Genomic DNA, 15033 nt, shown 5'->3' on the forward strand with positions numbered 1-15033 from the left:
AATGAACCACTGCCAATCTAGCAAAGGCCAGTCTCAATGTATAATATATCCCTATGTGGCCTTTCTTATTTTCATCTAGGTTCACAGAATATTGAAGATGGAAGAGACTTAAAATCATCAAATTCCGGGGTTTGTATGATATTTTCTGAAGCACTGGTATTCTGTTTACAGACGCAATCTTATACCAGAATCCAGTAAGTAATCCAAATGCAAAATGACGTGGAATTGGGCAACTGCTGATATTTCCATCAGTTCCTTCCATGGCACATAAGGCACTGCCTCAAAACATGTTTAGAAAACCACTGATGTGGTTCATTCATTTATTTTTTTCAAAAAATAATGCCAGAAACTATAGTAGGTGCTGGAGATATAGTAGTGAACAAAGAAAGCAAGCATAGCCCTAAACTTACAGAGCCTGTAGTAAAGGGAGGGAGGCTGACTGACATTCAAGAAATAACACAGATACATGGATTCAAACTGATAAATACCATGAATGAAAAGTACAAGTTACTATGAGAATATGTCCATTATGTTCAAAGGTACATGTCTAAGGTTTCTAGATGGAAGGAAAAGGGAGGCCTTCCTGAGGAGATAATATTTAGGCAAAGGGTGGGAAAAACATTCCACAGACAGCCCTGGCCAGGTAGCTCAGTTGCATTGTGATACGCCAAGTTTGTGGGTTTGACTCCTGGTCAGGGCACATGCAAGAAGCAATTAAGAATGCATAAAAAAGTGGAACAACAAATTGATGTTTCTCCTTTCACTCTCTCCCCACTCCCTTCCTATCTCTAAATCAATCAATCAATAAATAAAACTTAAAGAAAAAACATTCCACAGGCAGAGGAGTTGATGCAAAGCCCCTATGATGATGGAACTTATTACTAATTTGCTAATAAGTTACTAACACTAACAATACAACTACCAGAAAGAAGCCCCCACTTTTTCTATCAATATATAAAATCTGATGAGACAATGTATACTATTTCTCTCATATTTTCCATATCATTAATTTTTAAAAACTCCAAGAGATACTTATGTATCTTTACTATCCATTTTTCTATTTGGGCTAGTCCACTTTCATGCTGTTATGAATGACTGGTTTGCTGAATGTCCTTGTGTCTAAATATGTGTCCAAATATTTTGGGGCTTGAATCTCTAAATCAATCAAGGTAGATGATTGAATTTGTGGATAAATTAAAAGAGTCTAGGATTCCTGGAGTCTAGGAGTCCCAGGAGGTGGAGGTGACCACAGGAAATACTAAAGTCGGAGCAGATTTAGGGGGGAAAAGTGAATTTGGTTAGGCCCGTGGTCGGCAAACCGGCTCGTGAGCCACATGCGGCTTTTTGACCCCTTGAGTGTGGCTCTTCCACAAAATACCACATGCGGGCACACATACAGTGCGATTGAAACTTCGTGGCCCATGCGCAGAAGTCGGTTTTCAGCCTGGGCAAGTCTATTTTGAAGAATTACTGTTGATATTTGGCTCTGTTGACTAATGAGTTTGCCGACCACTGGTAGGCGATGCTGTAAGAAGTTAATTCATATATCCAAATGAAGCCCAGGACTCATTTGAATATATATGTCTGGGATGCAGGCTCTAGGGCTAAGCTGGAGGTACAGGTTTGTGAGTTTTTAACATACAAGTAATAATTGGAACCTGGGTTTAGATTAGGTTATCCAGGGATGCACAGAGAGAAAAGAGCTGAAAATGAACAAAACCCTGAGACACTGAAATTTGGAGGCAAGGAAAAAAGCGACAACGATAGAGAAACAAGAGGCTACAATAGTAAAAGAAAAACTGGGATAGAATTGTACTCACAAAAACCAGGGATGAGAAAATTTGAAAGAGGAAGTCATCAACATTAATTTATTGGACAAATTTACCAGATACCTATTTTGTGCCACACACCATGTTAAGCATTGGGGTGAACAAGACAAATCCTTTTGGAGCTTACTATCTGGTGGGGAAGACATTGTTGTACACTACTGAAAAGGTCAATATATTTGGCATATTTTAAAAATTATACCTTGTTTATTTCTAAAACACTTATGTGGCTTAGGGGAAAAAATAGTATAATAGGGTAAATGAAATTTAAAATAATTAAAATGGGAAAATTCAGGCAAAAGGAAAATAGAAGCAAGAAAAATAATGCACAATAATATATGTTCTAAGGTCCTGAACACTTGCTTAAAGTTTTCTGGCAAATGTAACAAGGAAAAACAAGATCAGTTATGACAGGCTCAGTATACTTGGGATAACAAACCAGTTGCTCAGAGGAGGCATTACTATTCCTAGTACTAAAACCACATACATTTTCCCAATGGTTTCTCAAAATGAGATCATGAATATAATGAACAGTGTCCTCAACAGCATCCTTATAGTAGGTCTGACAATTTTATAGGACTTTATTATATCTTGCATTCTAGACTCAAGGAAGTTCTCCAGGCTTGGAAGAGGTGAAAAGCATAGCCCAGGTAAGAAACTCTCTTATAAGTCTAATTTAGTACAAGAAAAGATTTACAAACATTTTAAATAATGAATAAATTATACGTTCTTCAGGTGATCCTCCATTCTTTCATGATACTCCATTCATTTAGTTGATACAGTCTCTCACTGATCTCAACCAACCTCAGGGGTATCAAGTTAGTACTGGTTTCAACATTTACCACATCACAAGTCCAAAACCATTTTCCTCTTTTTCCACAATTCATTCACAGCAGGGGTGGGGAACCTTTTTTCTGCAAGGGCCATTTGAATATTTAGAACATCATTTACAGGCCATACAAAATTATCAACTTAAAAATTAGCCTGCTATATTCGGTCAAACATTTAATTAACTCACCTCTAATGCCTTGGCAAGGCCAGACCAAATTATTTCGCAGCCATATACAGCCCATAGGCATTCCCCACCCCTGCTTTACAGGGTAAAGAACATTTTGAAAAAGTCCCTCAAAATGAATGCTAGAATTAGAAAATCACCATTTTGCAACCTGTAATGAAATAATTGATTTAGGCAATAATCATCAGTAGATAAAACTATTAGTTGAAAAAATCAGTAACTTTATAATGGAAGAATTAGGCCCTCACCATCTGAACCCATTAATCAATCTTTGCGTCATTAAAAGTAAGGCAACCAGATACTGTGTGGCACTCTCCTTCCTTCCGTGTGCTTTCCCAGGCTACTTAAATGTGGTAGTTGGTAATATAGGTGTCTCCCAGTGAACTATTCCTTCTCCTATTCCAGCCCTCGTGTAGTTCCCTCCCAATAAAAGAAGGCAGAAATGACACTGTACCAGTTTCAGTCCTAACACTTTAAAAGCCTGCAGCACTTTCTTTCAACCTTTTGGAAGCCAGCTGCATACAGTAAGGAAGGTTAGGCTATCCTAGAGAGAGAAGGAACTGGGAGAGGCCCTGAAGGATGAGACCTTGTAAAGAGAGAGTCATGGATGGCGATATATGTAGTGCCTCAGCCAATAGTCAGCACCAAGCCAGTTAAGTTAAAAAAAAAACTTCCTGGACATTCCAGCACAGCCTAAGGACCAGTTCAGTGCAACCTCATGAGTGACTCTTGACAACACAACATGAAGCAGAAGAACCATCCAGACAACCCACAAAATTATGAAAATAAATTGTTTTAAACCAGTAAGTTTTTAAAAAATTTTACTGATTTTGGAGAGAGAGGAAGGGAGAGGGAGGTAAACAGTGATAGGCACAGAGACACATTGACCAGGGCTACCAGTAAGTTGGGAGGTGCTTTGGTATGCTACAAAATATAGTCCTCAGTAGCATCATGACTTTACAGTTAGATAACTGCACCTGCTCCCATACTCATGGACAATCTCACTTCAATGTCCCTAGGTCCTGTAGCAGAAGTTCACCTTGGTGAGAGACAGAGAACTGAAGGAACTTAAACCCACAAGGGCTAATCTGATAACCCTATACCTGTGTAGTTGCTCTCATAAGTAACTATGCCTTCATAATTTTGCCAAACATAATTTTTCAGACATGAATTATTGAAGTCATGATCTACTTAGCACTTTAAGCCATATAGGGGGAGGGACTGATATCCTGGCATCCATTGGTGACATGCAAAGCACTGTAGGACTATGCATCTGGCCAGGCACATTATCTGCACCAAAAATTGGGGAATAGCAATACTGTACATTTACTATGTACTTTGTATCTTTAAAGTATTTGGTTTCAGAACAATTCAAGGAGGGGCTCATTATGCAGATGAAGAAACTGAGGTCAGAGAACTTGCCAAGGTCACACAGATAGTGAGTGGCAGAGCCAGTATTCAAATGTAAGCAATTTAACTGTAGTAGATTGATTGCATTAATGGCCTTAATTGTTGACATCTTTGTAGCCACAATTTCTGCCATATGACTTACACTCTTCCCATTATAAGTAGAATCTAACCCAGCCTAGTGTGGGTCAGTTGGTTGAGGGTTCTCCCATGCACCAAGAGGTCACCTTGATTCCCCATCAGGGCACATGCCTGGGTTGCTTGCTCGATTCCCAGTAGGGGGCATGCAGGAGGAAGCCAATGGATAATTTTCTCTCACTGATGTTCCTATCCCTCTCATCCTCTCCCTTCCTCTTTCTCTAAAATCAATAAAAACCTTTCTTTTAAAAAGTAGAATCTAAAGGCCTCCTCCCCCCCTTTCTGAGTTCCACCTTATGTAACTTGCTTTGGCCAGTGAAAATTAGCAGATACAACACATGCAGGTGTGAAAACAACTTGCTCCTCTTCCATGACCAAGAGAACATGCCTGGATTAGCCTGCTGAAGAACACAAGTGCCGGAAGCCGGTCCATCCTTGCTGCTTGACACAGTCGCTGCAGGGAAGAAACATCTGCACAGCATGTTTCAAGGGACCTGGCGTATATGGTATACTGTTCTTAATATGTTTGCTCCCCTTCTTGGCGCTATGTGTTTTAACCAAGGTCACCTCTCCAAGAAAGCTTGTTTCCCCAGGTAGGGATTTTCCCCTGAAGTTAGGGAGGGAATAAAACCCCTTAACTAAGTGCCAGGCAGGTATTTAATCACTTTAACTACAAACAATCACGATTGAGCTACATAATCTTTACTCCCTGGAATGGAGATAAGAAGCACCCTAACCTTTGGAATAGAAATTGATAGGATTAAAATCAACTGGTATAAATACAGATGTAACAAGACAATAAAACAGAACCTAGCTATGATGATCACCTGAACGCTGCCTCCGTCCACACCTTTGGGAACCCCTGGACCTGCTGGGGCTGGACCCCAGCACACAAGAAATAGTTGATTTGCTCCAGTCATCTCAGAAGAAGTTAGCCTAGATCAGCTCAACCCAAGACAAAAAAGAGTGAGCCCAGCCAAAGTCAGAAGACCTGCCTAGCTAACCCACAAATGATTGCATATAAGTCCAGGAGATCAGCCATGGCCTGAATAGCAAAACTCCACAGACTTGTAAAATAAATAAATGCCCTTGTATACCCGTGAGGGGGGGTTTTCGGTTGTTACGTGGTATTATTATAGCAAAAGTAACTGATATACTGGTTCTGGAGTCCATACTCCTTATGACTATATTGCTTTTCAAAGGGTTGTGACTAGATATATTCAGCAGAGTTAGAAATTTGAGACTAGAGTTTGGAAGAGACCTTATGGGTAATGAAATATCCTTGAGAATCATTTTAAAAGAAGTGACAGTTGAAAGAAAGGCAGTGAAGGAGCTCCCTAATTGAGACTATATACAGGGGAGGGCAAAAGCAGATTTACAGTTGTGAATACATGAAATATAGAGTTTATTCTCTTATTATTTATTATTGTATTACAGTGGAACCTTGTTTCTCAAACTAAATTCATTCTGGAAGGCTGTTTGGGAAGCAATTTGTTAAAAAAACCAAATCATATTTTCCTCAAAACAAATAATGTAAATTGAATTAATCCATTCCAGATCCCCAATAATTCCGTTTTAACCTTTCTTATATACAATTTATGTTTAATGTACTGTTTAATTTATACTTTTCTTCAATTTATCAAACCACCCCCTACTAGCCTTATACGAATTTTTCATGTATGACTGCCTCAGAAATGCTGTAACTGCTTTTCATTTATCCCAGTGGTTCTCAACCTTGGCTGCACATTAGAATCACTTGGGAATCTTTTTAAAATCCTGACTTCTGGGCCTCATCCTACGTTTTTTAAAACGGACTTCTGGGCCTCATCCTCCGGAAATTCTGTTTCTTTGTTATGGGGTGGGGCCACCACATTAGTAACAAAGAAACAATTTCCGGAGGATGAGGCCCAGAAACCAGGATTTTAAAAAGATTCCCAGGTGATTCTAATGTGTAGCCAAGGTTGAGAACCACTGATTTATCCAATTAAGTTTTTCTACATATTCAATTGCCTGTGATTGTTGTTTTGTAAGCACTTTCACACCCTTAGCAATATTAGCACTCCATGGCCTCTTCAGTTTTAAAATTGTGCTAATCCTCGATTTTACCAGCAACAAAAGCATTCTCTCCTTTCTTTGTTGCCTAAGAGACCCTTTTTTGCGTTGGTGAGGTATCAGCATGAAAGGGTTGTCAGGTTGAAAACTGAAGTTTTGGTTGAAAACCAAGACTTAATTTTTCTGTGAACAACTCTGTCGAGAAAAACTTGGTTGAGATGAGACACATTTGAGAACCGAGGTTTGACTGTATTTATTTGTATCACAACTGTAATCTACTTTGCTCGCCCCTGTATTTACAAATGTACAGTGTAAGGCCCGGCCAGCATGACTCAGTGGTTGAGCATCGACCTCGAGGAGGTCAGGTCATAGTTAGGTTCTCAGTCAGGGCACATGCCTGGGTTGTGGCCTGTCGAGAAAAACTTGGTTGAGATGAGACACATTTGAGAACCGAGGTTTGACTGTATTTATTTGTATCACAACTGTAATCTACTTTGCTCGCCCCTGTATTTACAAATGTACAGTGTAAGGCCCGGCCAGCATGACTCAGTGGTTGAGCATCGACCTGTGAACGAGGAGGTCATAGTTAGGTTCTCAGTCAGGGCACATGCCTGGGTTGTGGGCTCAATACCAGTGTAGGTTGTGTGGGAGGCAACCGATCGGTGATTCTCATGTTTCTCTCTCCCTCTCCTTTCCTCTCTGATAAATGTTAAGAAAAAAAAAGTAATGTTGGGATTTATCATTTAACATCCAGAATAAGAGGTAAAAAGAGAACACACAGCCCTAAATGGTTTGGCTAAATAGAGAGAGCGTCTGCCTGCGGACTCAGAGGTCCCAGGTTCGATTCCAGTCAAGGGCATGTACCTTGGTTGCAGGCACATCCCCAGTAGGGAGTGTGCAGGAGGCAGCTGATCGATGTTTCTAACTCTCTATTCCTTTCCCTTCCTCTCTGTAAAAAAAATCAATAAAATATTTTTAGAAAAAGAGAAGACAGTAGGCAGATATGCAGGGAGGGGGGCGTGGTCAGGGGTGGGGGAGTTGATAAAATGCAGCACCATGCCAGTTTAGAAGAGAAGATTCAGGATATACTTATCACTGAGAAACATGTGCTTTGGAATTAGACACATCTAGATCTGACTTCTGACACTTAATGTATTTACACATTAATCTGTAAACATGTTTAGGCTAGTGCCTGACAGTTGCTAAGAACTTAACATTAGCCCTGGCCAGTATGGCTTGGTTGGTGTCATTACATGCACCAAAAGGTTGCTGATTTGGGTTTGATTTCTAGTCAGGGGAAATGCTCAGGTTGCAGGTTTGATCCCCAGTTGGGGGCGTGCAATGGGCAGCTGATGGATGTTATGCTATCATATCGATATCTCTCTCTCTCCCTCTCCCCCTTCCTCTCTCTCTAAAATCTTAAAAACACCTAACAAAAAGAGAAAAACTCAACGTAAGTAGTGAATAGCAGTGGTTGTGTTATTACAACAGTTCTGAACAATAACCTATTTCCCCCTGGAGAAATAGTTTCTAATCCTCTCACCACAGTCCTTCAAAATGGTAACAAGTATATTCAAACTAATCACTTTCCTTTAAGAGTTAGGGGAGTAGTTTTAAAACCCAAAGAAATTGCCTCTTTCTGATATAGCCTATATATATATAAAAGCCAAATATGCAAAGTGTTCCCTTTGGAGTTTGACCAACCGGGAGTTCGATTGCTCACTATGACGTGCGTTGACTACTAGGGGACGGTGCAGGACGAAGGAAGGCGTGACCAGCAGCTGGCAGCCAGGGAAGGGAGGCCCCAGCCAGCAGCCGCTAGGGACCCTGCCTGTGCACAAATTTCGTGCACTGGGCCTCTAGTTAACTACACATAATATTCCAAAGTTTGTCATGAAAATAGTAATGTGTGCTAATAAGCCATGTAAATTTTTTTGGCAGGGTGGCAATAGAAACCAGATAGTGGATTTGAAAAGGAAAGAAGGTAAATACCGAAGTGGAAGCAAGTAGTTGTAGACCAATCAAATAAGAAGTTTGTCAATAAAAGAAGTCAATAAACAGGTGTGGCAGATTAGTCTAGGTAATGTTCCTTTCCCTCAGCTCCTCCTTTCCAGGAAGGGAGGGTTTAGATTTAGCACATTTGAAGGCAGGGGAAGGTGCTAGTGAAGACGAAAAGTTTGAGATGTATGGTGTGAGCACTTGATTTCAAAATGTGGAGAGGCGCACACTCTCTCTCTCTGGAGCACACAGCACACCTGCACCTTTCCCCAGGAAGAGCTCTTTCTCTCTGGACCACACCTATGCCTTCCTTTACCCTAAGCTCTAAGGGCCCTTCTTTTGCCTCTGTAACTTGTCTCCAGAGCCCACATGGTCCATCTGGCTCACTTCCTCTGCCTCTGTAATTTCTAAATAAACTTTTGCTTGTAAAAAAAATGTACAGAGGGAAGTGAGAGGGCATGAAAAGTACACTGAATGAATAAATTAATTAATGGGGGAAGAGAGGAAATTAGAGACAAAGAGAAGGGCTTCTTTCTCTAATCTAGAGAGAAAAAAGTTACCAAATATTAAGAGGTGGCAACAAAAGGAAGACAAAGGAGCTTATACCTCCTCAATCTTAGCAAGAGAGGGGTAAGGTTATCTACTGCAGTCAGGTTAAGAGCAAGGTTTGGAAAAGCTGACATGGCAGTATGCTATCCCAAGTGTTAGGGTCGCTGAAGGAGGAATGCACAAGGCCAAAAGAGGTAAAAAATTATGAATTAATTAGTGGCCTGGTACACGGATTCATGCACATTGAAAGGAAAATTAACTAGAAGGAATTAACAGGAAGGGGAATATATTCACCCTTTCTCTGTAATAGAAGTGTCAACCAAATTCACGAATGACAATGAGAGATCGAAACACATGCATGTGATTGGGACCAGTGAGAGCTTTATATGTATCATGCATTCTCGAGTCGTTTATTTTTAAATTGCCAGTGTGCATCATATGTACTGGTACCGGCCGGTCGGACAGATGGTTGGATGGACATACAGTGGGTCACTTAGCCTTTTATATATATAGACTAGACACCGGGTGCACAATATATGTGCATGGGTAGGGTCCCTAGGCCTGGCCAGCAATTACGGCCAATCTGTGGGGCAACCAGAGGGCAATTGGAGGGTCCCCGCTGGCACCCACCTTGGCCAGCCTGGCACTACCTGCTCGTCAGCCTGTCAGCCACCACTGTTTGTCACCTCCCAGAGAGGGAGGCAACCGGCAGGGCAATCGGGGGGGGGGGCCGGATCAAGGGGCAGTTCCCTTGAGCGTCTGCCCCTTAGTGGTCAGTGTGCGTCACAGTGACCAGTCATTCTGCCGGTGTTGCACCGTTGGGTCGATTTGCATGTTAGGCTTTTATTATTTAGGATTGCCAGTGCACGTCTTATGTACTGGCCAGTCAGATGGATGGACAGTTGGTCACTTAGCCTTTTATATATAGAGATTAGGTGATCTGGATACCAGATAGAGTGAGCCCCAAAATGGCACCAGCACCTAGGGACAGGGAGTCAGAGTAAATAATTCTAGGTGGGCTTTTTCTGGGTTGCTCCAAAGGGGAAAGAGAATGGTCTTAGCAAGTGGAATGTGGTCTCAGCAAGTGGAATGTGATCTAAGCAAAAGGGAATGTTGATTGTGAAGTGGTCTACAGGTCAGTTCCCAGGGGAAGGGTGTTGCTTCAATTATTTGACCAGACCTAACACCAAGGAATTGACATACTTGGTATATGGTAATATACACTGTATTCTTACAATAAAATAAACTAGAGAAAACATTACTTAAAAATCATAAGGAAAATACATTCACAGTATCTACTGAAAAAAATCCACGTATAAGTGGACCCACACAGTTCAAAACAATGTTGCTCAAGGATCAACTATATAAGCAAACTGACTTCAGTATCCAAAAACTAATCACTTTCATTTTATAAATCTATGTACTCAACACATGTAAGCTCTTACTATCTTGACAGCAATGTTCCTATTTCTCAGCTTAACACATTGTTTGTGGGTAGTTTTTATCACGTGCTAACAGGTGGTGCGGGCTATTTTTGCAGTTGAATAGATTGATTACCATTATACCTGGAAGTACATACATAATTCACCATTGTATGTGTTAGAGACCCAAATTTTGTCCTTTGGAATTCATATATCTGCATGTTAGCATCCCTTTAGAGCAATAAAAAAATATAAAAATAAATGTATTTATACGTTACCCACATTCTACCGCTAGTCTATAAAAAATGTATTAATACGTGTCCCGCGCTCTACTACCAGTCAATGTAAAACGTATAAATATGTTTCCCGCATACAATGCGTTAAGTATTCCCAAGAAAATCATCCTTAGATAAATCTTTTCTTTTATTCCACACCTGTCAACACATACACCAACCTTTAGCTGAGAGTCTGGGACTGCTACCATTTTGCTTACTATATAGTTAATGTATTTTGAGGATTAAAATGTAAACTCCTATATAATAAAAGCCTAATATGCAAACTGTCCCCTTAACTGGGAGTTCTGCCAGTTCAACCGCTTGCTATGATGGGCGCTGACCACCAGGGGGCGGCGTAGAACATGATGGGCATTGGCAACATGATGCTGGCAGCAGGCAGCAGTGGAGATGCTGTAGGCCCCGGTGAGAGCTGGACCAGGGTGAGATGGCGGAGCAAGTGAGTGGGCAGCGCCAGGCCAAGGCGGATGCAAGCCACTGGTCACCGGGAGGGGCCGATCGCTCCACCGATTTGATTGCCCCGCTGTCAGCAGGCTCCCAGGTGCTGAGGGAGCCAGGTGGGGGCCCAATGCCCTGCCGATCTGATCGCAGGGCGACCAGCAGCAGCAGCGTGGGCAGGGCCACTGCCCTGCTGGGAGCTGGGCGGTGGTGATGGGGGGTGGCAGCGCGATCAGTGGGGCGAATGGGTCCCCCGAGGCGGTGACCAGTAGCAGCAGCGGGGGTGTGAGGCTGCCGCCAGGCTCTCTCAGCACCTAGGAGCTGGGTGGCAGTGGGGTGATCAGCCCCTGCAGGTGGCAACCAGCGGCAGCAAGTGTGGAGCAGGCGGCCAGGGGAAGGGAAGGAGTATCCAGCCAGCAGCCGCTAGGGACCCTACCAGTGCCCTAATTTCATGCACTGGGCCTCTAGTAAAATTATATAAGCTCTTAGAGACCAGTATTCTTAATCATATTATATATCCCAATGACAAATAGTATTAATGAATATGACTAATACTATAACCTGTTTTCAAAAGAATTCATTGGAAAGATAATATATCATGGTACATAAGAGCACTGATGAACTTACACTAACTTGAGCTGGAGTCTCACATCTGCCTTTCTTTGCTGTATGACTTAGGGTAAGCCACTTTACCTAAATCATAGGGTGTAATGGCTGAAACATCATAAATATTCAGTGAAGGGCAAGCACTGTTAAAAATACTTTTTTGATTATCTCTTAAGTGACAGGAGTTTCACTAAACTGGTGATTCAGAGACAGATCAATAACATCATGCAGTCCTTGAAGAGGATCATAGTATAATTATAAAGAAGAAAACTAAAGACAGTATACATTTTAAAAAATTCAAATAGACGTAATGGCTAATAAACTCATCATTTCATTAAACATCAGAACTTTATAATGAATGATTTATTTTGCATACTTCTGATTAAGAAATAATATAAAGACATTAATATTAACACTTCAGAGCCTTTGCTATTAATGCCTACCAAATAATCTCAACATGCAAGTTATCCATTTTAAAACCATTTTTATTGAACTAATTTAAACAGCACAGTTTTAGTTTGTGGCAGATGCCCCCAACCAAAACAAAGCCATCATGAATGCTATTCACCATATTAAAGTAATCCAGTTTGTTTCTGCAGTTGGAATATAGTTAAACCTTTGACATCACATAATCAAGCAAATAGCAGTGCATACTGTATTAATCAATGACTTTATGCATTTCATTTAATAAATCATTTTGCAAGTGGCTTCAGCTGTATAAACAATTTCATTGACACATTCCATACTCATGCTCTCAAAATAAAGTGCCCTAAAAACTAAGCTTTTTACTGATAATAATGAATTCTATTGAGGGTTATAGAAAGGAATTGAACTTTAATATTTTACAGTATAAGAGGCAATAAGTTACTGATATCTCCTGACACAAATTCCACTCAAACTAAATAAATCCTTGATACATTCAAAAAGACATTTTTAATATTAATATGCTAGTTTATGTGCTGCAGTGCAAAAGAAGTGACACCCTAACGTTTCCTGAGCTTTAGGAAATTAACTTTTTTCTGACTACGACTCTCAATTTAAAATAGGCTCTATATTATATGACACCATGTCAAAATTACACAATTAAATTAAGATTTTTGGAAAACTGAAAAGATTGGTCAGAGTTATAATGGTTTAGGATAATGAAAAAGTTTTCAAAGCAAAATTATTTACAAAACTATAAAGGATACTGTGGATCTGCATGTAGTATAAAGATCAAAGATAATCTACTGATTACCAAATGATCATAATTATTCCTCTCTTTTCAAAAATATTACACTGAAAGACTATGGTAAGTTAAAGCATTTAACATACCAACCTGTAGTATATTAAACATTTTAACAACTTTTTCCATAATGCCCAGTAAAAATGACTAAGAGATAATATATTAAAAATCAAGAAAATAAACATGCTTTTAGGAATGTTTCTGCATGTATATATGACAGGGGAAGTGAAAATGATTTCTCATTAGGACACTCTATATCCTCAAAATTACAAAGACCGAGTTTCTACTTCAATTTTTTCTTCTGCTTGTATTATATCCGGATCAACATGAACAACTGGAGGTCGTAGGATAACTTCAGGGCCTCCACCATATATAGACTGTAGAAAATTCCATGTTTCTTCAGAAATTTGACCAGAATCTGCTCCTAAAATTAATTGTACAGTGAAAGAATAATATTTACAAATTCATATTGCAAAAGCTTTCAAAATGTAACACACACACACACACACCTGCCCCAAAAGCATGAATATCAATAACTTTTGGAACAGACTCTTCAAACTACCAGCCCATATTGTTATAAGCTGCAACTTTATGGTCTGTCTTAAAAAGTCGGAGATCCTTTTTTTCTAGCTCCTATCAACAGCTGTAAAATCCTTCCTGAGAAAAATTAAAGACTGGGAGTTTTTCCACTATTTGCCCTACTTTATGAATGATTATATCATTAAGCTGGGTTAAAAAGTGGCATAGAAAGCTAGTGACTCTATGTTCTTAACAGTAACAAATTACCAACAAATAAATGTTAGTCGAACTTACCTTGCCTGAGCATCACACTGCCACATTTAGTGACTGCAATTTTAGTGTTATCAATAGGACCTGGAGGATCTAAGTTAAAACGAAAAACAAATGATCAAGATGCATACTTTTCATATAAATGCATCAAAGAATTACATATTTCTGTGTCTGAAATAACTGAAGGACATAACTGTATAATCAGATTGATTTTTTTTTGGTCAAATTATTATAGACAATTCTTAACTGTCTTCTGAACTTCTTTTTTTTGTGTGTCTTATCTCCCCCAAAACAGATTCAGGAAAGAGAGAGAGGCTCTCTCACTACCATCCAAAATCTAATAGAAATGATTTCGTAGCTATCGATTGCAATTTTGTTGTTGTTGTTTTTAAAATATAACATTTATTGCTTAGATCAGCGGTTCTCAACCTGTGAGTCGCAACCCCTTTGGGGGTCGAACAACCCTTTCACAGGGGTCGCCTAAGACCATCAGAAAACACATATATAATTACATATTGTTTTTGTGATTAATCACTATGCTTTAATTATGTTCAATTTGTAACAATAAAATTGGGGGTCACCACAACATGAGGAACTGTATTAAAGGGTCGCGGCATTAGGAAGGTTGAGAACCACTGGCTTAGATGGATCCATTGCACTTTAAATGCTATAAAAGAACAATTCCTTTGTAATTAAAAAAGAAATGATAGGTCCCTGTCCCCATTTCTGTCCCAGTCAGAGGACAGTGGTCCCACCCAGCCCCAGCTTTTTTCTTCCATCTCTGTGTCTGTTTCTTCCTTTCATTTTCTCAATCCCAGCTGCCCCTACTCAAGAACCAGACCGCTCTCCAGCCACGCTGGACACGGAGAAGAGAGACATATTTACATCTGGCAACCCAGATCCAGGGACTTGAGTACAGGGGAACGCTCGCAAGTCAGGTGAGGGGGTCTCTCTGAGAAGTGCCCTGTGCAACAGATTAAAGTAGTAAGGGCATCCATGGCATCAAGAGATCGGCTACTAACCCAGGAGGTCAGGATCTCAAGCAGCGCGACTATGTGGACTCAGAGGAGCCCTGCTGCTCCTCATGGAAAGAGAGAAAACTATATGACCAAACACCTGGAGAAGAGAGATCATAGGGAGACAAAGAACCAGCCCGCATATGAAAGAAAAACAGGCATCACCAGAAAAGGAAGTAAACGAAATGGAGGCAAGCAACCTGTCAGAGAAAGAATTCAGAGAAATGTTCATAACGTGGATAAAAAGAATGGAAGACAAA

General features: G+C 40.3%; 1 protein-coding gene across 1 annotated transcript in view; it reads right to left on the bottom strand.

Moving 5' to 3' along the window:
• Positions 1-12210: 12210 nt before the first annotated feature.
• Positions 12211-15033, bottom strand: part of USP33 (ubiquitin specific peptidase 33) — a 70988-nt gene continuing 68165 nt past the window's right edge. The window contains exons 23-24 of the mRNA XM_015571078.1: positions 13782-13850; positions 12211-13392 (exon numbers count right to left, since the gene is read on the bottom strand). Coding sequence (XP_015426564.1) covers positions 13235-13392; positions 13782-13850 — 227 coding nt within the window. The 3' untranslated portion in view covers positions 12211-13234. The remainder of the gene's footprint in view (positions 13393-13781; positions 13851-15033) is intronic.

The sequence above is a fragment of the Myotis davidii genome, unplaced genomic scaffold, assembly GCF_000327345.1.
Source record: "Myotis davidii unplaced genomic scaffold, ASM32734v1 scaffold248, whole genome shotgun sequence".
Taxonomy (NCBI): domain Eukaryota; kingdom Metazoa; phylum Chordata; class Mammalia; order Chiroptera; family Vespertilionidae; genus Myotis; species Myotis davidii.